This window comes from Hippocampus bargibanti, linkage group LG02, assembly GCF_051943395.1.
Source record: "Hippocampus bargibanti isolate YZ-2025 linkage group LG02, ASM5194339v1, whole genome shotgun sequence".
NCBI lineage: Eukaryota > Metazoa > Chordata > Actinopteri > Syngnathiformes > Syngnathidae > Hippocampus > Hippocampus bargibanti.
In genome coordinates this window covers 14,526,589-14,550,457 of record NC_142735.1, presented here as the reverse complement: position 1 = coordinate 14,550,457, position 23,869 = coordinate 14,526,589, and the positions used below count along the sequence as shown (strand labels likewise).

General features: G+C 39.8%; 1 protein-coding gene across 1 annotated transcript; it reads right to left on the bottom strand.

Moving 5' to 3' along the window:
- Positions 1-2,759: 2,759 nt before the first annotated feature.
- On the bottom strand, positions 2,760-23,480 carry stag2b (STAG2 cohesin complex component b). Its single transcript, XM_088989554.1, has 34 exons — positions 23,304-23,480; positions 21,548-21,674; positions 21,379-21,460; positions 18,979-19,122; positions 18,788-18,884; positions 18,592-18,668; positions 18,247-18,451; positions 17,674-17,825; positions 16,700-16,773; positions 16,498-16,621; positions 16,048-16,146; positions 15,779-15,858; positions 15,483-15,590; positions 14,668-14,779; positions 14,470-14,587; positions 14,290-14,393; positions 13,863-13,955; positions 13,711-13,800; positions 12,647-12,850; positions 12,023-12,093; positions 11,851-11,938; positions 11,653-11,733; positions 11,480-11,572; positions 10,953-11,127; positions 9,418-9,557; positions 9,185-9,286; positions 8,925-9,073; positions 8,608-8,736; positions 8,220-8,446; positions 7,511-7,733; positions 6,868-6,975; positions 6,638-6,764; positions 5,251-5,328; positions 2,760-4,495 (listed from the first exon to the last, which is right to left on the bottom strand). Exons 2-34 carry the CDS (start codon positions 21,589-21,591, stop codon positions 4,472-4,474), a joined length of 3,822 nt encoding a protein of 1,273 aa, XP_088845680.1. The 5' UTR covers positions 21,592-21,674; positions 23,304-23,480; the 3' UTR covers positions 2,760-4,471.
- Between the last annotated feature and the right edge of the window lie 389 nt (positions 23,481-23,869).

Genomic DNA, 23,869 nt, shown 5'->3' with positions numbered 1-23,869 from the left:
GTCTCATCATTGGAGGGCATTGATCCTTGACTCACTTTACAGTCGCATTAACACTGCTTCCTCCTCCTAATCCAAAACACATTCCTTCACTTTATTTGCTCAACACATATTTTACAGTCTCATTGCAGTCAAGGGCCTGCGGTTGCTGCGCCTGAAGCTGTCTGGTGGTTACACTTTGGCGGTGCCCTTAAGAGTACAGAACACATATACAGGTACATGTACTCACACGTACGCACGCATGGATTTTGAATGGATCTTTTTTGTTTATGCAAGAGGCCCCACACACAATAAGGACAAAGTCAAGGATGTTCTTACTGCTCCTTTTGTGTGTGGCATGCTCGAGATCACCAAGACAGCACCCCACACACAAAGACCTCTCCACAGAAAATTGCGCGCATGCTCCCCCTAACCAGGTCTGCCACTGACCGTCCGGACAGTTGAAAAGAAAAACAAAAGAAGCAGTTAAGAAAAAAACAAAAGAGGCTAACTAATTGTGAATGAAAAGAGTTAAATTTCACATTATCGTTACTAAATACACTGTCATTTTTATTGTGGTGAATGATTTTGTTTAATGTTTTCTGAGCAGATCTGACACACTTCCAACAATAAAAAAATACAACACCAAAGGTAATCATTCTTCAAGTATCCGATAAATGGGTGCTAGCTTGATTGTCAACATGTGCCTCTACCCAATGCACTGAACGGCCCACTCATAAAGTCAAAATTGTCTATATCAGGACCGCTGGAATCGGTGGTCAGAGTGGACAAAAGATTGCGCATTGTTTATTTCCTGGTATAGTGTTGGTGAGCGGTGGTGAGCACAACTGCTGAGTGCACAGACAAGCGTGCGCCACTCAACTGTAACAAAGAAAGACATTTCCAACAAATTTCAGAGTGTCACATCTTTGATTTGTTTGGCATAGTTTTTCCACCTGGAGAAACCATCACATTTTTATCAATGTTCAGGTCAGGCAGTGGCAGGCATCAAATCCCGACTCAATGTCAGCGCAAATATACATTTATAATAATAATCATCGTAAAAACAAAAAGTCTACGTGTAAAAATACAGAGGATAGAAACATCTGATTGTCCATGACACACTTTTGAAGTGCAATTAGTTGTGTTTAGGTGTGTTACCAAATTGTAATATGGAGCTGGTGAATGATTTTCCAGGATCAGCTGTTTTGCCTTGGCCAGCAGATTACAACTGACACTCTCATTAATGATTTATTCACTGAATTCAACATGTTCTGGGTTTACTTTCATGGAGACACTTGTTAGTCTCAGACTGTGTGTTCTGATGCCCTTAAGAGTTGACCCCCCGTCCCAAGTACTGTACATGAAATGAGAGGTTGTGTTTAATGTCCACCATATGCATTTTGCATTTTCATAAAGGACCGTTTTAATCTGATGACTTTTCCTCTGTTAATTCATGTTTGTGAAACATGTATGCCAGTCCTCCTTGACCCTCTTGAGGTCTTAACGTAGCCTGTACTGATAGGCCTGCAGAGGGCCAGGGGTTATCAGGAGTAAATGGAAGCTACTCAAGAGGCTCAGATTTAGGTCTGCAGCCATGTTACAACTCAACCCAACACATACACATTAAATGTTGTAGGATCAAGTAAGGGAAAGTGAAGCGTGGTTTATTGCATTAGCAACATGGCAAAAGTAGGCTTTCGGCTTTTAGAAAACCGGCTTGACAATTTTAGCTGTTTGCAGAACTGGTTTCCCAATTACAAAAAAAATGCCTATAACAAAGTGATGAAGATGACACTTTTTATCTGTACATGATTCTGATTGTAGATGGTGAAAAGAGACTCTTACAGAATGTCAAGATTAAAAATTAGCCACTGTTCATTCATCATTACTTATCATTGTCAATAATTCAGCACTTGCCGAATAAGACATATTTCTGTCAATGATTTTTCATTGGATTAAATGTAAACTTCTACAAACACTGCACACAACAATGATCTATGCATATAAATATGTAGACACTGTATATAGATAACTTGTTCATGCTTAGTAAGTGATGTTTGTTTTTATTATTGTGCTTACAGTTTATTCTTGGTAGATAATGTCAATGTAGCATGTTTTTAGTTTCCTTATTCTCAGCTAAAAAGACGACCAAAGTATAAAACCCCTCAGCATGGTACAGAAAATACAACAAAAGACAACCACAATAGGGGTCGAGTAAATAGCACACTGTCTATCATAACAGATTAATGTTGTGTCTGGGGTGGAACAACTGAAAATTTTAAAATACCGAGTGATGTCTTTTGCGAAAATGGGACTTCAGTTGAATTTCAGTGACCTCGGGTAACTACAAGGTGGTCTACATTTCCCCCTGGTGTTTACAAAGTGAACTTCAACGGGGTGTTGGGACGAGGGGTCGATCATTCATTCACTCTTCACTGCCAAGTCCAACATATTTTACCTTCTGGTCAAATTTTGAGATTGCGCTTTTTTTTATTGGGTCAATGAGTATCTTGTAAATTAAACTGACAGGATAGTGTACTAAAATAATCGTTTATGACTTTTCTCATTTTTAATGTTCAATGGCGATCAGTACGAATAGAATACCACATTACTCATGACTGGTCTATTCCAAGTTCGAAATTAATACGTGATGAGAATGTTGATCGGGATTTGGCGTGGGTGTATAAATATATTAAAAAAGATCTTTTATGAACAGCCTATTATTTGTGGTTCGTATCTTGAAGGAATGGGGAAGTAAATGGAGTAGATATCTATCACAGTTGAAATTGTGTGTTGATTTTTATTCAAAAGTTACTGTCTCCAGACAAGTACAAATCAGAAAACAGAGTGACTGAAAGATGATGGGAGAATAGTATACAACTCAGGGTGTAGGGCAAGAGTGCAGAACACAAAAGAGCCAAAAAAAAATGTTGAATATATACACAATATCTAATAAGGATTAATACCAATGTAGTGGTAAGCAACAAATAATAAACTGTACTTTTTCCTTAAAAGAATTTTCTTTTTACTTACATAAATTAATTAGGCAAAACACACATCGACTGCTCATCTACTTGATCACATTGATACATTGGACCACCTCATGTTTCATGTTCTAAGAAGCCAATTATCCACCCTTTAAACATGAGCAATCTGCTGACATGGAAGATTAGCGTGAGAGAAGAAGCATGTTTAAGGCTTTAGCATGGAATGACTACAAAAAACAAACTCAGTAGACAAAACAGTTCATTAGAAGTCATGTGTGACAAATAGAAGTCAAAATCTACACTTTGTCTAGCTGCCACATCACTGCTGAATAGCTTGCGTTCAGTAATTTCTGAAAGAGGAGTCTCTGAAGTGTTTTCGTGACAGGACTCGAGCGGAGAAACTCTTAAAGCTGAATTTCATTCGTTTTATCCAAACTAATTTACACATTAGGAAAGAAGGTAAAAACCCGAAGACATTATCAAGACAAAAGGAAGAAAAGAAAATCAAAATGTAAAAAATACAAATCTAAAAATCATTCTCGCTGCATGGACTTACATGTGTTCAATTTTTCAGTTTATTACACACTTCTTTCATTTGTGACTGAAGGTTGAAAATAAGAAAAACAAAGCACATATATAAAAATCAGCACCAATTCATTCATTATTTTTTGTGTTTTATTTAAAATGTAGAGATACCCATTTTGACATGATGCTGTTAGATTGGAAAGAAAACAAAACAAAAACTATTTCATTGGACCAGGCTACTTGTTGTTCAAGGGAACAGTTCTCTTAGCAGATGCCGGTAAAGGAGTGGTCCAAATCTTGGGGTAAGCGCCAAGACTTACGTACTACTGGACTGTGGGACGCTTCACAGCATAAACAAGGGTTGAGACGGATTCTACATGACTTTTCACAATCTTAACCACCAGTGGTTATCAGGACCTCAATGCGGGAAAATGAACTTAAGAGAGGAGGGCAATGAAAGTACAAAAACAAAAAGACCTCCATCCACTTGGCTAACACGGTACAGGCAAGCTACTACAGTCTGTTCATAAATTACTACATCACACCCGGTAACTTACTACAAAGGTAAAAAGTGTGAGACCAAAAAAAAAAAAAAAAAAAAAAAAAGGTTCTTAAGTTAAAACACACCAATCCATCTGCGCTGGGAGAGAAATGAAAGAAAAAAAAAAGAGGAAAAACGCTCTGAAGGGTTTTTCTTCAGACATATATCGTCCTTGATAGGTATGGAAGTGGCCCGTTTGACTATTTTGGAACAGGAAGATCTTAACCAAGATTATAAAAGTATATATTTGAAGTCCTCTCTGAGCAAGCAACACTGAGTGTGGGTCATCATTGGTCCACATGAAGTACAAGCCAAAACATTTTTTTTTATTTTTGTTTTTTTTCTTACAGAAAACACACCTGTTTTCGCATCTAAAATTCTCTTTAAATACAAAGCTCCTCTTCTCGTATCCCAGCTTCGACATAATTTGGATATTAGTTTAAAACATAGACACTCCCAGGACCTAGAAGGAAAAAAAAAATCTTCATTCGGATGACGCGTCCAAAATTTAAGAAAGGCTGACAGATACACATACTCCACTGTGAGACTAATAAATGCTAATCTCATCTAATTTTCCGGTGTATAAAGTGCACCGGAGTATAAGGCGCACCTTCAACGAAAAAACTTATCCAAATATAATATAAAAAGATATAAAGGTTTTCCAAATATAAGGCACACCACATTATAAGGTGCTACAGTAGAGGCTGAGGTTACACACAACTTCTTCTGGGGGGGGGGGGGGGTAGTCAGTGGCTGCTGACAGTAGTTGCGAGACCTGTCGTGGCTCAATATTACTTCACATTTAAGGCGCAGAAGGCATCGGGTCATCTTTTTAATAATATGTAGGCTTTTGGGTGAGCCTTACAGACCGGAAAATACGGTAATTTGTGGCACATTTTTCTCAACAATTATCAAACGCGATACGTTTATGAGAAATGCGAGTGATGAATCGATTTGAAGTGGACTTAAGACATTCATGAACATTGTTCAGGGCTCAGCGTCTGCTGTCTGACCTTGATTTCAAGGCTGAGGTGAAAGGAATTTGGCTACGGTGCACACAGCTCAGATGGCTGAACTCGTACAGAGACGGGTCATAAGCTTCATGTCAGCAACTTCAGTGAAGTGTGGATGACACAGCTAAGTTTTGCGTTTGAGCGGGTGGACATTTAGTTGTTAACATGCGAAACAGCAAACACGTAAGCAGAAACTTGGTCTTACCGATTCATCCATGATAGAGGCAGGGTCAAAGTAGTCCGGCTTCAGCTCAGACCTCTCACGTCGATTTTTAGATGGGGGCTAGACGAGAGGAGGAAAGTATGTTGAAAAGTGACTCGAGAGAAGAGGGGTTTAAATTAATACCATAGAGGTCGCTCAGGTCAGTTTATCTATTTTAATATAAGAAATCGGTGGAATGGCTTACTGTAAGTGCTTGTGAAATCAACTTGACATTTGGTATGCAGTTGAGACACATGTTTTCGATTACATTTAGTTCTGGTTTTATACTCATCATGCATGATTTTGTGGAGCGGGTGTAAACTGTCAACTAAATTGGTCATGATGTCGCAATGCACTGTCAACACAATGTTTCATTAAACAAGACACAGACGCCCTTTCACATGCAGCCAAAACCAAGCTTTTGATGATTACAGTTCTTTTCCTTGTGCATTTGGAAACGGCATTGAAAAATCAGCACAAGATGGTCTGTAATAGTTGTTGTAGGCCAAACATATAAGTCTTCTTTGACTGACTGGATCCTCTAAGTCAACAAGAGCTCTGAGGATTTGTGTAAACCTCACGTCTGGGTCAAAGAAAGATGTCTGTGGGAAGGAGTGGTGACACTATTAATTGAATGGTTATGTTTGGGAAAACAGGTGCCAAAGGAAAGTGGGCAACTATACGTTTTTGGATCCTCAGATTTGAGTGGTAAAATGCAACATTAAAATTTAAGAGCACATGAGAATAAATTCAACCACAGGGGGAAAAAAACTATATTGAGATTGCCCAATCCCCACTATTGCAGTGACCTGGAAAGTCTGTTGCAGGCGCCGTTTGATAGCACTACAAATCAACAAAGTCTAGAAATAAAACAACAATTAAGACCCGAAAAGCTTGAGTGACTACTTGATGCAATTGTTTTCTCTACCTACTCCTTTCAAAAGTACCATTAGAAATTATGGATATGTAATATTCAAATGTCTTATTATGATACCATTGAGAATAATTATCACAATATTGTGGTTAGGTAAAAGAGCTCACGCTACTATATAAAAACTCATAATATTGCTTTAAAAAAAGTACTCGATATACTGTGTTTTTGTTCATCATAACAGCAATGACGAAGAACGAGATCTGGCCAGTCATTTTATTCTTACTGGATCAGTAGTTTATCATGGTCTATATAGTTTATATTGCTATGTTCTGCTGAAGCAATCAGGTTTTTGATGCAGATATGTTGCTTTTAACCTCGACAATGATGACATTGCGGCAACTTTAATATTCAGATTTACAAAAGCGCAATGCAGATGCAAAATTTGTAGCTCAATATAAACTTTCTACTCATAAATTAGGAGCGTGGAATAAATGATGAATGGGAAATGCCTCTCACCAGGTCAATGTCCATTGTATCAAAGTCCATGCCTTCATTCAGGTCATCCATACGACCCTCAGATGACATCATCACATCTTCCACAATCGGTTCTTCATCTTCCTCCATGAGGCCAGTGCCACGACGTCTGTGTGAATGTATCAATATGGAATTTTTAAAGAAGGGTTTGTTTCTTTTTTTGTTTGTTCCAGACATTTTATCACCTCAATGCCACTGTGTGAATACCTTACATAGCATGCTGCAGATTGGTCCTGAGCTTGGCGTAGTTCATTGCTCTTTCTTGCTGCTGACGAGCCTCTTCTTGTTGTCTCTGGGCAAGCATCCACGTCACCTGGGAACTAGACAAGTTACATTAATTAGCCATTACTGTTTACCAACGTGCTAGAAATATTGTTTTGTTGTCTCACTGGCCAGCAATTAAAACATAAAACCATCAATCACTGTCACCATTAGACCACCTGGTAGGCTGTCGAGAGTCACACTCAAACTCAAATTCCACTCACACGACAAGCACTTAACTGAAGAATGAGTCTTGGTCCAAACTAACACTCGTTAAAGTAAACAGATGGCTCAAAGGAGCCATGCAAGTGCTGAAACTGAAACTTAGTGGAATGTTAAGAAATGACAAGTACAGCACAAAACACAGGGTGAACCTGCACGACAGCCTAAATGCTCCTCGTTTAAATAAATAAAATCAGGACAAAAGCTTAACGGCCCCAAATTAATCATAGTGTTTTCTTTTGTATGGGAGTGGTCAAGAAATAGTCACAACTAAAAAGAAATACAGATGGACTTCAATCCAAGTGGAGTTAATATTCAAATATTTTCCATGGCACTCATGTAGCAGACAGTGAAATGTGTAGATTTCCATACTTGTAATCCATGGGGGTCTGATGATGCTGAGATGCCTGTTGGTGGTGTTGTTGAGGGTGTTGGTGGGGCGGCGGCTGGTCATGAGGGAGGGCGTAGACACCCATATAGCTGTCATCACGACCCCGTTTAGGGTCTCGCATGGCAGTGGAGGTGAGGTGGGGCGAAGGCAACATGACTGGGGTTTGAATGCCTTGCGGCCACACCTCACTGCTGCTGCTTTCCTCTGAAAGGAAAGGAGAAGACACAAATGAAACATGAACACCAGTTCCATCCGAGTTTCATAGACTTCACTTTGCACAGATGGCTTTTGGTTTTTGTCAACAATTCAATCAAAATTCCTGTGATGACAGCAACTTCATTCAAACTCCACTACATTCACCACCTTGGGTGATCTACTACTGAATTTTATTTCTTTGTTGGTGATGAAATCATGTGGAAGTTGTGGTCATTAGAAGGCTTTTACCATCTGCTGTTTTATCCCTTTGCCCACCAACTCAACTGCGAGAGCCAAGATGCTTGGAAAGCATTGAAAATGTTGGAAGTCATTCTGGCTTTCCTGGGCTTCAACTGCCTTATTGCATCCACACATTAATCCATGCCACTCTCATGGCTAACGTGGTTGTTTATAGGTGGTAGTGGGACAGAAAAGTCACACTTGTTCCGAGTGTGAAACAATGCAGAGAAATCAGATGTGCTATATGCGCCCCACCTTCTGGCAGCTTTCGCTTTGCCGCAGAGGTTCCAGTTGTAATAGCAGGAGCCTTGGTCTTTTTCGATCGAATGGAGGAGCCTCTGCTGGAGTAGCCACTCATCACTGACATTGTGTCGTCATCACCGCCAGCCTGTAGGGAATTCCTGTATGAAATGAGGGGGAGCCAGCAGTCCTCTCTTTGCAGTGCCATCTGGAACGTCATAAAACGCTCCAAATACATGTGCCTGTGGAGGAATGCAAAAGTGACAGGGATTATACAAACACACACTGCCACCAAAAAAAGGAAAAAACTCCAAAGAAGTCAAGTTTTGACCAACGAATGAAGTCGTTTTTTTTGTCACAAACACCCGTTGCACTGAGCTTCCCACTTCGCAGACCAACTTACACAGTCCTCTTGTCTTGCCTCATCAGTTTAGAGGAGAACTCGCTGAGGATGTCTAAGAAAGCCAAGTTGAGGGGAGGGCCTCCTTCGCCCTGGGGACTTGGATCTTTAAAAGAAAACTCTATTCCATCCCTAACAAACAAGCAAATATGGACAAGAAAAAAAGGAAACATTGAGATGGGAAAAAGGAGTGCGAAGCGCTTCATTGATTTAAACGCATTAAATATCACATCAAAGCTTTTGAGTCAATTGCTTATATTGATGTAGTGTTTGCAAGGTGAACAAGGTCCAAGGTGTACAAACATGAAAAAATGTCGTACTTGTGCAGCATGGCAATGGCATCTCTGGTTTTCACTTGGTCAAGACCAAAGGTTAGAGAAAATCGACGGGCCAACTCCTTGATTCCACAGAAAGCAGAGGAGGAGCGATCGAACCCATGACCCAGTTCTGACAGCATCTCGTTGAAAAGCTAAAGGAGACGGAAAGGAAACATTTGCATCAACAATTGCCATATAGCACCAAGTAATTAGAAGCTTCTGAAGGCATGGATCAAGAAAACTGAGCAAAACTGAAGACTGACCTGTTGAAGGCTGATGATGAGGGTTTTGGCGCACTGAATCTTGTCAATTTGCCGCGTCTTACTCATTGTTTCCTTGATGATGTCGCCATAATCATTGTAATACTGTAGAAATAAAGAAGGGGGAACACAAGTTAGTTCCAGAGGTAGTTTATGGATGTGTTGCCCCTGCTTCGAATAATGTGGAGTGGAGAAATAACCGTGAAATAAATTGTGATTAGAAAAAACAAACGAACCCTCATGTACTGTTTGAAAATGTCCGCTCCGGTTTTCATTTCGACCACACAGTAGATGATCAGTTTACAATAGCCAGCCAAGAGGTTTCGCCTCTTGTGTAATGCTTCAATTTTTACTGCCTCGTCGTCCTGTTGCCCATCTAAACACAGAAAATAACCCAAATATCAGTCTTTGTGGCAACATTTTTTCCTGCAAAATTCAAATACAAGTTAACACATCGTAAATCTATATGGGTTGAAGTAAAATCATATAAATAAAAATGATCAATTTGTAATAATAATAATAATAATACATGTTATTTTTAAGCACTTTTCAAAGCTCTCAAGGGCACTTTACAGTCACAGACAAGCATAGAAAAAAACAGATACAATAAATTTGTGAGAAATTTGTAAGTTAATTTAGTATTCCGTTTTTTTTCTGTTGGAGCAAAATCATTTCTTATTTTACTCTAAGTTCACATTTGTTCCTGATGTCATGACCACTCTTGGTGTGTTGCAGAAATTAATGGCAAATAGATGAAACTGAGGGAGGTCAGAGTGACCTTGGCCGTTTCAAAATCTAATAAGGTCTTCCCCTGATTCTTTTTAGAAATTCCTTGAAGGCACGCATACATATCACTTTCACAAGAATAGGATGTAAACAGAAGTTAAAACAAAATGCCCCCGGCCATGGCTGCTGCCAGCTAATGAAAAGGCATGGAAAAACTACAGGCTATGAAGCCTCAACCTTTGCCAAGGCCCGTTTGAACTTTTGATTTGATTGGTCTAAAAACAACTCAAAAGAAGCAAACATTCAAAAGCAGGAGCGGTGTATATATGCTCTCGTCTAAATATGCCTTTTCAAATGCACTCACGTATTTCCAGAGCGCTTCTGTGTAAATATTCATTATTTGAAGCAATAGTCCGATGCAAACTTTAAATTTCAATACAACATTGATCGATGAGAAGGTTTCTTCAGCCGTCATCTGTTCGCTGACGAAGCCTCTTGGATAGGAGGCGAAACGTCCGAAACCTTCACTTTTGTACAGATGACGGCTGAAGAAACCTTCTCATCGATGGACCACTCCTGTAAGACTGAGAGCTTACACAGACGAAATACAACATTGACTTAAGCATTCTTGAGGAGCCATATTTTTATAACAAAGCATGTTTTGTATTTAAATACACAATGTGTGTGTATTTTTTTATTCTTTTTTTTTGCGTCTGGTTAGCTTTATAGTAAACCCCAACTCAGACCATGAGGGACACAAAGTGACGACAGAATCACTTATGCTACAGTGATTATTATGCTACAACATGGCGCATTCATGTTACTTTCTCCAAGTCGGGAACTTGAAAATGTCCCGTACTATTCTGCATAAGACATTTTAAAGATCAAGAGATCTGGCCATACAAGCTGATCGGTAAGCTTTTGCTTGTCATTGGAACTATGGCACGTATGCACAGCAGTGAACTGAAATCATACATATTCAAACAATGACCAACCCTAGTTCTCAACACACCCATCAGAGTCGTGGATGCATATTTGCTTGTACCTGTGCTATTGGTGTCATCATCTTGGTCTATAAAAACATGATTTAGGATGAAGGAAAGCAGTTCAGACTGAAGCGAGTCCTCGGGAGAATAAACCAAGGGCTCCAGGTGTTCTCTGCCCCCAGCCACCATTTGATGGCTGAAGATGAGCAGGAGGTCACAAAGGATGGTGAATGCCTGTCATGGGAAAAAAGGACACAAATAGGAATGACCTATACACTATGCTGCATAACAATACAGGAGGATTCCTAAATTATAACAATGACTAACAGAATGTCTCATTAATTATGTAGAACAGGGGTGTCCAAAGTCGGTCCTCGAGGGCCGCTGTCCTGCCTGTTTTCCAGCTCTCCCAGGAGCAACACACCTGATTCAAATGATCAGCTCATCAGCCAGCTCTGAAGCAGCATCAAAATGGTCCTGATGATTTGAATCAGGTGCGTTGCTCCTGGTAGAGCTGGAAAACAGGCAGGACGGCGGCCCTCGAGGACCGACTTTGGACACCCCTGATGTAGAAAGTACTTTTTACCTGTTCTTTGACAGCTGTATTGACATTTGTGAGGTATCGTTGACACATTAGACAGAAGGCCCTCATCTGTTTCCTCAAGGTAACCATGTCCTCCTGGAAAGGTCAGACAGTGATTTGAACGGTAAAGCCACGCTTCACAGAAGTACACTGAAGTTGGGCAAGTCGGCCCCCACCTTTCGGGAGCTGCCTTCAGACAACTTGGCCAGCTGCCACAGGATAACATAGTGGGTGCACTGCAGAGAATGGGTGACTATCTGCTCAAAAAAGGAGATTAACATTAAAATTGCAAATATTGATAAGAGTGGTCTTAACTTTGAGAACATGACCGTCGGTGCTCTCAATCATTTAATCGGAAGGTGTTTTTCAATAACCTGCTCGGGCATATCGCCATTCTCTATCCCTGTATTGAGCAACTTAAAGTTGCTGGTGAACAGATCCCATCCAGAGAGATCGTGTGCACTGCAAGTCATAAAAATAATTTAGTTAGAAGCAGACACTTCACACACAAATACATCATAGACATACATGAGAAGAAATTCATACTTGTGAAAAGCTGTGATCCGTTTTAGAGTTGACAACACCTGATAAGCATCGTCTTCATCAGTATCTTCACCCTGGAAAGAGAAATTTAATTCAATGAATAATACTTCTGACAGGCTTGGCAAAACCAATGCATGGGCGAGTTTCATAATATTATGCGAAAATTTCTTAGTCTAAAAAGGGTTACATTTGAGTAAAAATGGTGCAACGGTCCAGGAAAAATAAATGTTTTGTGTTTTCCAAACAATTTCTGATTGAAATGAAACCAATTCTTCACAATTGCAAGATGTAATGGCACAAAGTGTCAAATATCGGTGCTCGGTACTGATTAGTTGTCAAAGTACTTCCTCTCGTATTTGCCCTGAATAAAGTGGTATCAGCACACCCTGACCTAAAATGATTCCAAAAGCACACAAGGTAAACAATTCTGCATGGACAGCAGCATTTTGGGTGGCATGGGATAAGTGACTCATTAATTAGCATTCAATAATTACTTAAATGAACACGTAAAAGGGGGTAAAAAAACACTAAAATAAAGACATTTTCTTCAACATTTTAAAAAGAGAGATGATAATCAAGTATGGTTATCAGCAAGAGGGCTAACAGAAAGTCGACTTTGACTCATACCTCTTGTAGAAAATCCTCCAATAGCCTGTTGAACTTGTCCACCAGCTCATCCAGCAGCTGGGAGCGGGCAATGTCGACCCTGTTAAATATTGTGAACTCTTCATTGCAGAGGGCATGGTACGTCTTAGAGCATGTCTCCAAAACTTCAGTGTCTGTGTGCTTCTCCACAATTTCCTTGATTTGGCGGAGCAGGGCTTCGAGGTGCTGCGGTAAACAGATAACACAGTCAACAAAGTCAAAAATGTAGGATTGAAAATGTGCACAAATTAAATATTAATATTCATACATTCCAACAGAAATATATTTGGAGGTGTTTTTGACTATTCAAGGTAACCTTATAACACAATAATATATCGTATTTTCCGGTGTATAAGGTGCACAGAAAACCCTTGATTTTCTTCAAAAGATGACCCTGCGCCTAATATGCAGGTGTAGGTGTGCCTTATATGTGAAATAATATTGAGCCGCAACAGGTCTCGCAACTAGTGTCAGCAGCCACGACTCCATTTCCCGCTTCCCTATAGAAGAAGTCATGCGTACCAGCCTCTATTGTAGCGCCTTATAATGTGGTGTGCCTGATATTTGGAAAATGTTTATATATTTATACATTATATTTGAAAAACTGTTATAATTCATTGAAAGTGTGCCTTAGTTTGTGCCAAGTTTGAAAATACACCATTCATTGGGGGTGCGCCTTATACCCTGGTGCGCCTTATTTACACCGGAAACTACGGAAAATAAATTCAATTAGGAATCCCATAAAAACACCAAACTGCAAAAAAATGAAGTATGTAGATCAAGTAAGGTATAAACATTTTAGGTGACTGGCGGAGAAAGTAAATATCAAGGAAATGTGATGTGTGCGCAGGGAAGCTCTGGATAATATGTAATGATGTGCATAATATAATATCATATCATATATCACAACATAACACAATACAGAACATTTAGGCATATAACCATCCACTTGTTCGGCCGGCGCTCGGCATGTATGGCATGCTTGGGGGGTGTATTACTCAGGTTAGAATTCAATCAATATAATCTAAAAAGAACATTTGGCTGACCTTTTCCAAACGTCCTGTGGTGTAAATTTCAAGGTCAAAGAACTGAGGGAGCTGCAACAAGTTGGTCACCTTCTCCGCATCCACAGCATACTGTTGGGCAAACATTAAATGAAGCTATTTGCTCAAGACGAAGTATGAACGTCATGACGTACCTTGGCCAGTAGAGGGGGCAAAGCCACAGCAAAGAGCTCTGTCAGTCTGGTTCTGTCATCAAGCTGAGTCTTCTTTTCTTTCGCCGTCATCACCTGAAACCAAGTCAAATATCTTTATGCTGTCAGAATTCATGATTATAGAAAAAATACACTAGCGACTAATATGGTCTAGAACCGCACAGTAATTATTATTATTATTTTTTTTATTGGACTGGAAAATGATTATTTGTTTTTAATTATTTATTTATGTATATATGTATTTGTTTCTTTATCCATTTATTTACATTATGCTGATAAACCCTGAAAGTGCGTTGAACATTTATTGCTTCATAAATTTTGTGGAGTGAAAACTTCGTTGTAGGCTCTAAAACTTATTACGTTCGATATAAAAAATAAAAAAAAGGACAATCCCAGAAATGCAACTTACACGCTTCCCCGTGCCTCTTCCCACAGGGGGGTGACATTCAGCAGCCTGGCGCACAGTGCAGAGCATGATTTCAATCAAAGCGGTCTCTTGTCTATCTGTCAGAGCTAGAAGTCAAGAAGAAAAAAAGTCCTGGTTAATCCAGCTACTTGTCAGTGACACATGATGGGGTTTTCATCATACCTTCCTCTCCTGCAAATGGGTCATCTAATAGTAAACTGATGGTACAATCCCAGTCCTTCAGTAATTCCGGACCACAATCCCAGAGAGAGTCCACCAAGTAGGCTGCATGTTCATGGAGCTACAAACAATCATACAGCATAGCTTTGTAACTTGATAGTTTGTATGCAATCAATGAAGACTGAATGAAAATGAGTGTACCTCACTCTCCAGGAAGAAGAAGACAGTGGTCTTGATGAGGTTGGCGTTTGGACTTTGTCTGCCTCTCCTTTTAGGGGCGCCTTCCTCCTCTGGTTCCCTCTGGCTAAACAATCTTTTAAAACAGAGTAATTTGGCAACTCATTCCCAAAACGTCCTCTATTTGGCCATTAAATGTAATCACGCATAGAAGCAACAAGGGTCTTGCAAAAAGTAGCATGCAGAAAGGTGGCTGATGAGGATGTTTTAATTTTATACATTCTTTCGTTGCACACACAGTGAACCTGCCACATTGTTTTTGTTTGTATCGTCATGTCAAGGGCTGTGATACACAAATTACATTCAAAATAAAGAATCCACAAGTGTAAACTCTACTTCTTGCTTGTACTTTTAAAACATTGCCACCTTTGTCAAAATTGGCAAATAACAGCACTGTTACAGAACACTAAGCGCTTTAAACTTTACAGAGACCCAAATTCAGTTATTGGAAGAAAGTTACGAGTCCCATATGTTAACGCAGCATACAAAATAAGATAAATTCTGGTTATCCTTGTGGGTAAGCCACAAAACCTGAGGAGAGTTTAAAGAAAGTGTAGAACGTCAGTTTGTCGGTGAAACGCTCAATTCTATTTAGGTCACATCTGACATTTTTTTTTTCTTTTGACTTCAAGACGGCGCCGCGAGAGTGGCTGCCTTTCCAGCAGCTCATGTATTTTGTTTTTCTACTTTCATTCCTTTCATAACTTTGCTGCAGTGAAATGTAAATTCTCACTGTGAGACTAATAAAGGCAAATCCAATCCAATCCAATCCGACGTACTTTTTGTAGAGGAATTCTCCTGCTGCAACAGCAACCGGCCTGTGTGCTGAGTAGACCAGATGATAGACACTCTCGCAATCCTCAGGGGTCAAAACCTCATCTGTACTACTGCAGACACAAAAACAAAAAAGAGGCGTGTAAGTAAAAGGTACAAACAAAATTGTTAGAAGTTACCCCCTTGTCCTGGATGTAATACTTTGTGTGCTTGTGTACAAAGGGTTTCCAACAAGAAGATTTTTTTCCATTAATACATGTTAAATGCGGTTCCAAGTGTGAGATGACCACGTAGAACTCACTTCAAAACTAAAGTGAGCAACTTAATTGCTTGTACTGCAACGTCATACTCCTTATCCAAGGTCATGGAGACAATGCGGTCCTGAAGGGAAAAAATTCAAAGGGAAGAAATTTTAACATGTTTTTTCAGTACAAATGAAGCAATTGAGGAAAAAAAATAAGACATTGTTAGTTGTGTCATACACATCAATGACCACTGAGCTTGTTAAAGATGTATCGGCACTAAGTGGTGTAATTGTAGTGTTGAAGCTGTCCAGCAGGTGGCACTGACCTTAAAGCGACTGGTGAAGAGTTCCAGCCTTGCATTAAGCTCTCTATTGTAGTACAGACCCTGTAGAGCTGTCAAACACTTGAGTCGCACCTCACCTTGCTAGGGGTAGGGGGGGAGAAAAAATTCAGCCATGTTTTAATTCACAACCTAATGCTGTGTGCAGCAAATTTGTACTGAACTGTTCAGGTTCAATCCAGGTTGGGGACAGTAGTGTGGGCTACCTGTACCATGCTTTTTACATTTGGAAGAACATTGGGTATTGGTAAAGATTTTTATTTTAAAATTGATTTTTACACAGGTATCCCAGGTACGAGCCCCCCCAAAAAAAGATATTTGATTTAACTAAAACAAAAGATAGCTAGTGCAGCATATTCTTTCTTTTGCTGCAGCAAAAGAAAGAATATGCTGTCGAAAATTTTGAAGCTAAAGTAAATTTCTTAGCTAACCCACCTTATCGTGCATGGTCCACCCCACATACTTTAGATAACTGTCGTTAAGGAAGGCGTCGCTGTAGAGCTTCATCCAAACTCCAATCTCTTCTATACAGATTGCTCTGATCTCTGCTATTGAATCACTGGTGAAACATTGTAATTATTAGTTGAAAGACAATACAACAACTGTCTTACAAAGCTGGGGCGGGGGGATTCCGTACCGATAACGATGTACAAAGACTCCTTTAAATATTGCATTCATCATGTTTTCAATCTCATCCTGGTTTTCTTGGAGCTGAAATGGAAACACAGTTTCCAGTAAATTACTCTGAAAAATGGGGATGATAGTGTGGGTGCTGAAGACACATAATGATGCAGGAATTCTGCGGCACTAGGGTAACACTTTCTTAGTATACATTAAAAAAATATATATATAATAATAATAATAATACATTTAATTTCTAAGCGCCTTTCAAAACTCTCAAGGACACTTTAGAGTCACAGGATTTTTTTGTGCGGGTGAGCAGCGGCAGCCATTTGCACTAGCACCGGATGTTACCCGGATGTACCTGAACTGTCTTTTACTAAGCTGTCCAAAGGATATTTTCTAAAAAATGTAGTAGAATGATGTGGTATTGTTGTCAGTTACTTCAGTGACCACTGTCCTTATCATTTATCAAAAGTGCACTATCATATTGTGGCAGCTAAAAAAATCCACTAGGCTGTGGTAAGCAGATGGGAGGCAGGTGGGACCTGCTGTGACATAACCCAGTTAACAGTAGATGTTTGTTGAATAAAACTAGGTGTGAATATAAATGTTTCGACCACCAAATTAACGGTTGCAACTCTAAAACAGGAAGGCATGAATTCTGTCGCAAAATTAAGCGATTATATAAAACATGCTGCAGAATTCTCAACTCTAACCCAGAACACATATTGATCGCTGCGCTTTCTATCTAAAAAAAACTACAAATACAAACATCCATCTATTTGGCAAACAATTTCAGAAATTCAAATGACAACAATTTCTAGCATGCATCAAATGACATATTGATGTTGCTATGCGCTGTCCAGTGAAAATATTCTAGCATTTGGCTGGTCATCCGTGCCCCTTTTTGATTCCCAAATTAAATTATAATTGAAAATGAACTCCCGTTTTCCAAAATTAGGCTGGTGTAAATGAAAGTGACCATACCTCTTTACGTTTCTGCAAGAGGAGCTCCAGTCTGTCATTGGCCCTTTTGGCCACCATCTTATTCCTCTCTGCCTCATATTGTCGTTGAGTGTTGTCCATGTTAATGCTCAAGTTTAGAGCTACATTCACCAGGGCTGTCATCAGCTTCATTGCTGTAAAGAAAGATACAACGACACAAGTGATTTTCATAAATCAATTATTATAGTTTCCGGACTAAAAAACATGTCTGATTAAAGGCCGCAACAGTTACATTTAGCCGTGAAAACTAATTTGCACATACATTAGGTACTCTTTATTAATGGATGATGAATAAATCAGAATAAAGGCAGATTCTAGACAGTTGCATTCATCCAATGTGACATGTTTTTTTTCTGGTCAAATGTGACGAGCCTTTGGATAAAAATTAGTGACGGCTTGAAACTCGCCAATGAAAATTCATAAACAAACCGTGTCAAATTAGAAGCCTCGAGGTTCAAATCGAGGGAAAAAGGTAGTGGTTTATAATCTGGAAAATACAATACTGCCCCTCACAGGTCACCTCGATTATTGGGGTGAAAACAGCAAATATTTTACCTGCCAGTGTAGATGTGTGTCTGAAGGCTCTGACTTGAGAGTCTGATAATCCGGTGAGGAGGGAGATAACTGTGTCCATCATATATTCATCATAGATGATACTGTATTGACACTGCCGCACAAGGACTGAAATGAATTCACAAAAACTTGACTTGAACTTCTTCCACAGCGGCCCCGCTATAGTAAGAGGGTAATCTCCACTGTCCTACAGAGGAAAAGAGAAGGTTTATTAGTAAGAGCTGCTACTCCAGGTGCCATGAAATATGTGCAAAAAGCAACGATTCGAAGAAAATCTCAAACATTAACACAACCGAAATTAAACAGAAAAGGCTCATATTGAATTACCTCATCAAATTCCTCTGTCATTCGTCTGATAATTTCTGAGTTCTGCATGTTGCGGAACATCTCTCCACTAACAACACCTGATCGAGTCAGAAAAAAAGAATTATCAATGGTGACATGAGGTCAGTAAAACTATTAAAAAAAGCAAAATTAACTGGTCAATTAACTGGGTGAATTACGAGAACATTTAAGAATATACCTTTACACCCTGAGCACTGGATGAAAAAGTTGATGAGATCAAGCAGCGCAACATCTCTGTCGTGTTTGTAAGACTCGATCCACTCATCAACAACCGACTGTCAAGGGCAACACATATGTCAAAAGAAACGAGATAAGTGTTGGATTTTCTTAATATGACCACATAGATGTTTGTGATAGAATCTATCCCACCTGCATTGCACTGCGCCCTATCTTCACCACCTCAAACAGCATCATGTTTTCCATGCCATTCTCTTGGTGATGGCCATTTATCCGCCCTGCCCCTTTTGCCCCCTTGCTTTTGTCTCCTGCTGTTTTCTTCCCCTTCTTTCCACCCTGAAAGAAAGCAAGGGAAACATGAAACATGCTTTCTTACAATTGTCTGTTCAACGATTGATTAAAATGTAAAAACAAAATATGATTCCGTAACTAGTAACTTAAGTCAGTACCGTGTCCGAAAATAAGGGCCGTATTTTCCTCATCTAAATTTAGCAGTTTGAAAATGCCCTATAATTATTCGTCATGCTTGTATAGAGATTTGCATTCCAGTAACAATTAAACCAAATTATCAAACAGAATGACATTTCATTTGGGCTGAAAGGCATTAAATAAAATGCTTTCCTGCAGCCACTACTGCATTAGTATGAATATGAAATTAATGATTTGATCATTCATGCCATACTCATATACAAGGATAAGTATAATCGATTTAGGTTAGGATGCCTGCCTCAAAGTGCAGAGGTCTTGGTTTTGTATCCGGCTCCGGCCCACCCCGTGCCGACGTGACTTTTCTCCAGATATTCTGGTTTCGCCCACATTCCAAAAACATGCATGGTAGGTTGAGTGGGCACTCTAAATTGTCCATTGGTGTGACCGTGAGTTTGAACAGTTGTTTGTCCATGTGTGGCTCGGCCGAGATTGGCTGACCAATATTTCAGGGTATACCCTATCTAGAGCTGGGAAAGGCTCGAGTATGCCCACGAACCCTCGTGAGGAGAAAAAGCTCAGAAAATGGATTGATAAGTAAAATACAACTTTGTAGAGCTCAGGTGTCAAAGTCAGGGCCCGGGGGACAAACCTGGTCTGCCACATAATTTTATTTGGCCCACCAAAGCAAATCAAACTTGTGAAATTCCATGATGGTTACTAAAATCCGAAACAAAATTTCAAATTGTCGCACATAAACGACAAGAACAATCATTATTTTTTACTTCAAATCTGAAAACCATGTATTGATTAATTTGTAGTGCGCCCTTTGTCTAATATGTGGAGGGGATTAAACATTCTGACGGCTTCCCCAAATTCATAACGACCCTCGAGAGGAAACCATAACTAAAATGTGGGCCACGGCAAAAAAATGAGTGTGACACCCTGTTGTAGAGTGATTATAAGTACTTTCAGTAACGTTCAATTTTATAATTGCAGTTTCTCTACCTGAATACTGGATGTCACACACGTAACCTTGAAGAAATCGGATGTGATGTCATATTTGCTGCTGTGAAATGTAAATTTCTCCACTGTGAGACTAATAAAGGCATATCCAATCCAATCCAATCCAATATCTTGACGCTCTGTTACGCCGTAAACGCGCAAATAAATAAATATATAAATGAATATTACAGCAAGTAAAATTATAATAAGGGGATGCCCATTTCATCGATTGCGATCGACATGTAGATCGCAGACTGGTTCCAAGTTTGTCGCAAGTAGTTGTAGAGGTCTTAAACAATAAAATTAAATAAATCAAGTACATCTTTAACGTACAGTGGCACGTAATCTGACTCACCGTAAATTATGAGAATTCAGCAATCAGCAATTGCAGTTTATGATCATATATTTTGTGCTTTTATTGTTATCATTATTCTCCTTCAGAGTTTATTTTGTGGACAATCCACTGAGGGCACGGACGGCCAAAGAACAGGAGTTTTGAGGGCAAAGGGAAGCATTTTAAAACAATATGTGTAAGCTCTGATAGTTAACAGGCTGCAAAAGTGAGTCGCATGCCTCAGTGTTACACTGTCACTCATCATGGCATGCAAGCATGTGCATGCGTTGTAACGGGTCGATTGTGGGAGGTTGGTGGATTGAAAAGACGACCTACGATCCAAAATGTTTAGGCACCCATGTAAGTTAACAAGTCCAGACACCAACAGTTGCCTTTTCTGAAATGCTTTGTGGCGTTGACCCTCTTCGGGCATTGATGCTCGTTCCAAAGGAGGGTAAAGCCAATCCATTTAAATTGAATATAAGCCATGGAAAAGTTTTTCATGAGGCTGACTTATTTTGACAATGCCAAATCTTGTGCGACCAATATAGAGCTCCCCCCAGCCCCCTTGCGTTTTTGTGCCGTAGATGAATAGAATACAGCTACACTGCACAGGTGTGTCATATGATGTCGAGACTCAGTTCCCAGAGTGCAATGTGTGGCCCAATACATTTAATCAACAAAATTTGTATGACGTTAATCATTGTCATATATGTGTGATTCTATTACCACAAAATTGTCATTTAAAGACTAACATTTGTCACTTTTTTACGTTTCTTTTAAAACTGTTAGTTACAGGAGTAGGAAACCTATACAGCTTAACATACCTTTCCTTTGGCTGAATTTGAAGTCCTCCCATCTGGATCTTCTGAAAAGTCTGTGTCTGAAGAAAATTGTGTGTCTGTATCCCTAGGAATAGAAAGGTAAATGATCATGTGAACATTTGGGCATATAAAAAGCAAAGTAAGAAAGCCAAAAATGACAAGGGGTACTTACTGAGTGTAGGGGAAGTCTGTTGGTATTTCTGGTGCTGCTATCATTTCTCTAACATCTTCTGGATAACATCCACTTTATTACTGGATTTTAACACTCAGAAAATACAACTCAGAAGCTCGCATGAAATCTAAAGATATAAAAGAAGAGAAGTAGCACTCAGGCAAACAAACTGATGAAAACAGATTTTTCTTGCTTCACATGGTAACGGTGGGCGGTACAGATGCTCTTGTGGCCCTCAGCACTCAGAGCATTGGTTCCTTTTTCCCCCTTGATTTTCAACTATTGGAGTATCTTCCTCACTAACCATATATAGACGTGTTTTGCCCCCCCTCGCGCATTTCAACCAATCAGAATACGTTACCAACATCAACAAGATACAGCAGGCCACAACTACTCCTTTACTGTATTGTATGGAAAAGTGGGCACATACATGCATGGATTTCGAGAGAGTAACTTTATAAAGGCAACCACCGACGTACCAATTGCACAATAAACGATATAATAACACTTTCCCCAATGCTCATAAATAACATCGTGCATCCTACAACATACAGTGAATGGTCTGTCATTAAGGTACTAGGGCCGATTAATAAACGAATTAACAAACGAGAGATAATACAAGAGGAGGCCTATCGCTGCTTCCAATATGTAGCATTTAATGCAGCTAACATAAACCACAATATCAATCACAACTCTACATAGGTGATTTATTGGTAATGCAACATGGCACTGTTTGCTTAAACCATTATTTTTTGACATTTAATGACATCTGGAATTTCGCGAGTTACTGAGTCAATATTCGGTGATGACAAGATGACGGGATTCAATGGGTGTTGACTGAAAAAAGTGGCGCCAAATCGTTCAAGGAATCTCATAAACTTGACACAATGAAGCTGGGGCGAAGATCTTCGCGAGCAAAGAACCGAAAAGCTCAAAAGTGAGGAGTTCCAGAGTCAAAGCAGCACCGCGCAAATGCCCCAGTTCCCTCCAACGGAGCCGACGCGACCACGCTCTTCGTCGGTTCCTGTCAAAATTGACACCGGTGCGCGGGTGGTGCTAGCGGCGCTAGCAACCGTGAATTTCGGAGACTACAAGAGTGGATATGCACAAACAAATGCACTATAGCTCAGCGTAAAGTATGATTTTGATTTTGGGAGTGGGTCATCGCTGTTGCCGCTATCTGAGAACGACCATTATAACACAACAAGGCAAGCTCGACGGTGCCATCACATGCTAATATGTGTGAGAAGAAACTGGCGAGAGGAAGCCGTATCCAATGGCCGTTTTATAAACGACTCTTATCCCAGGTTCAGCTTTAATACCATAAACGTTGACAATTAAGACAACAATCACGAGCAAGATCAACCAGGAATAGTCAACCATGCTAACAATACGTGCTAATGTTCCCTAAAAAAACATCACGTCCTTGCGTCCTCCATCTTGCCTCGGGAGTTTCAGTACCGTATTGCATAAGCAACAAACATTGTTTACAATTATTGTCAAGTACAACCAAGTCCACCGAACCAACAAAATACGTTGTTTTTTGACCGTTCTATTTTACGTCATTTTGATAAACGTGTGCGTTCGGTCGCTACCAACCAGGGTGCAGCTAGCCTCTCACGGCGGAGCTAGCGAGGCGACTTGGTTGAGGCAGACATCCGCGCTCTAGGCTCAACTAGCCTCGCTAGCAAGCGGCTAGCAAAATACAAATCAACTAAGTTCCATATAGCTTTCCGCCATTTTACAGCTAACTTACCTTGCTGAGATATGATACTCCCAGATGATTTCTAACTTGTATTACGCCGACAAGCCTCTGGGCAAATCTCACACTTAATTTAGTTAAAAAAAAGTTTAAAAGTCGCGGTCAGAGGCGGTTTCGGACGTTCTCTCGCCCGCTTGCTCCGTAGTTCAATTTGTTGTTTCGACGACCCGGGAGGAGAAAATCCTTGTACAGAGCTACCACCTAGCGGCCACATGAGCAGCGCTCGACCATTCAACACCCACTGGCCACTGCTCAGTATTGCACATCAAACAACCATGTCTATATGGTACTGTAGGGCAGTGGTCCCCAAACTTTTTTTGTGCCACGGACTGGTTTAATGTCAGACAATATTTTTATGGACTGGCGGATGAATACAACAAAATAAAATGATACGACAGGCATGGAAACCGGCTAATCTTAGCGGTATATATTACGTGATCTACACAAGCGTTTTGACATGCTTCAAAAGTAAGTCATAGAGGGATGTAATCTGGTAATTTTTATTTTTTCAAAATAAAACATAGTTCGGACTCAGATAATAAATAAAACGGAAATTATGT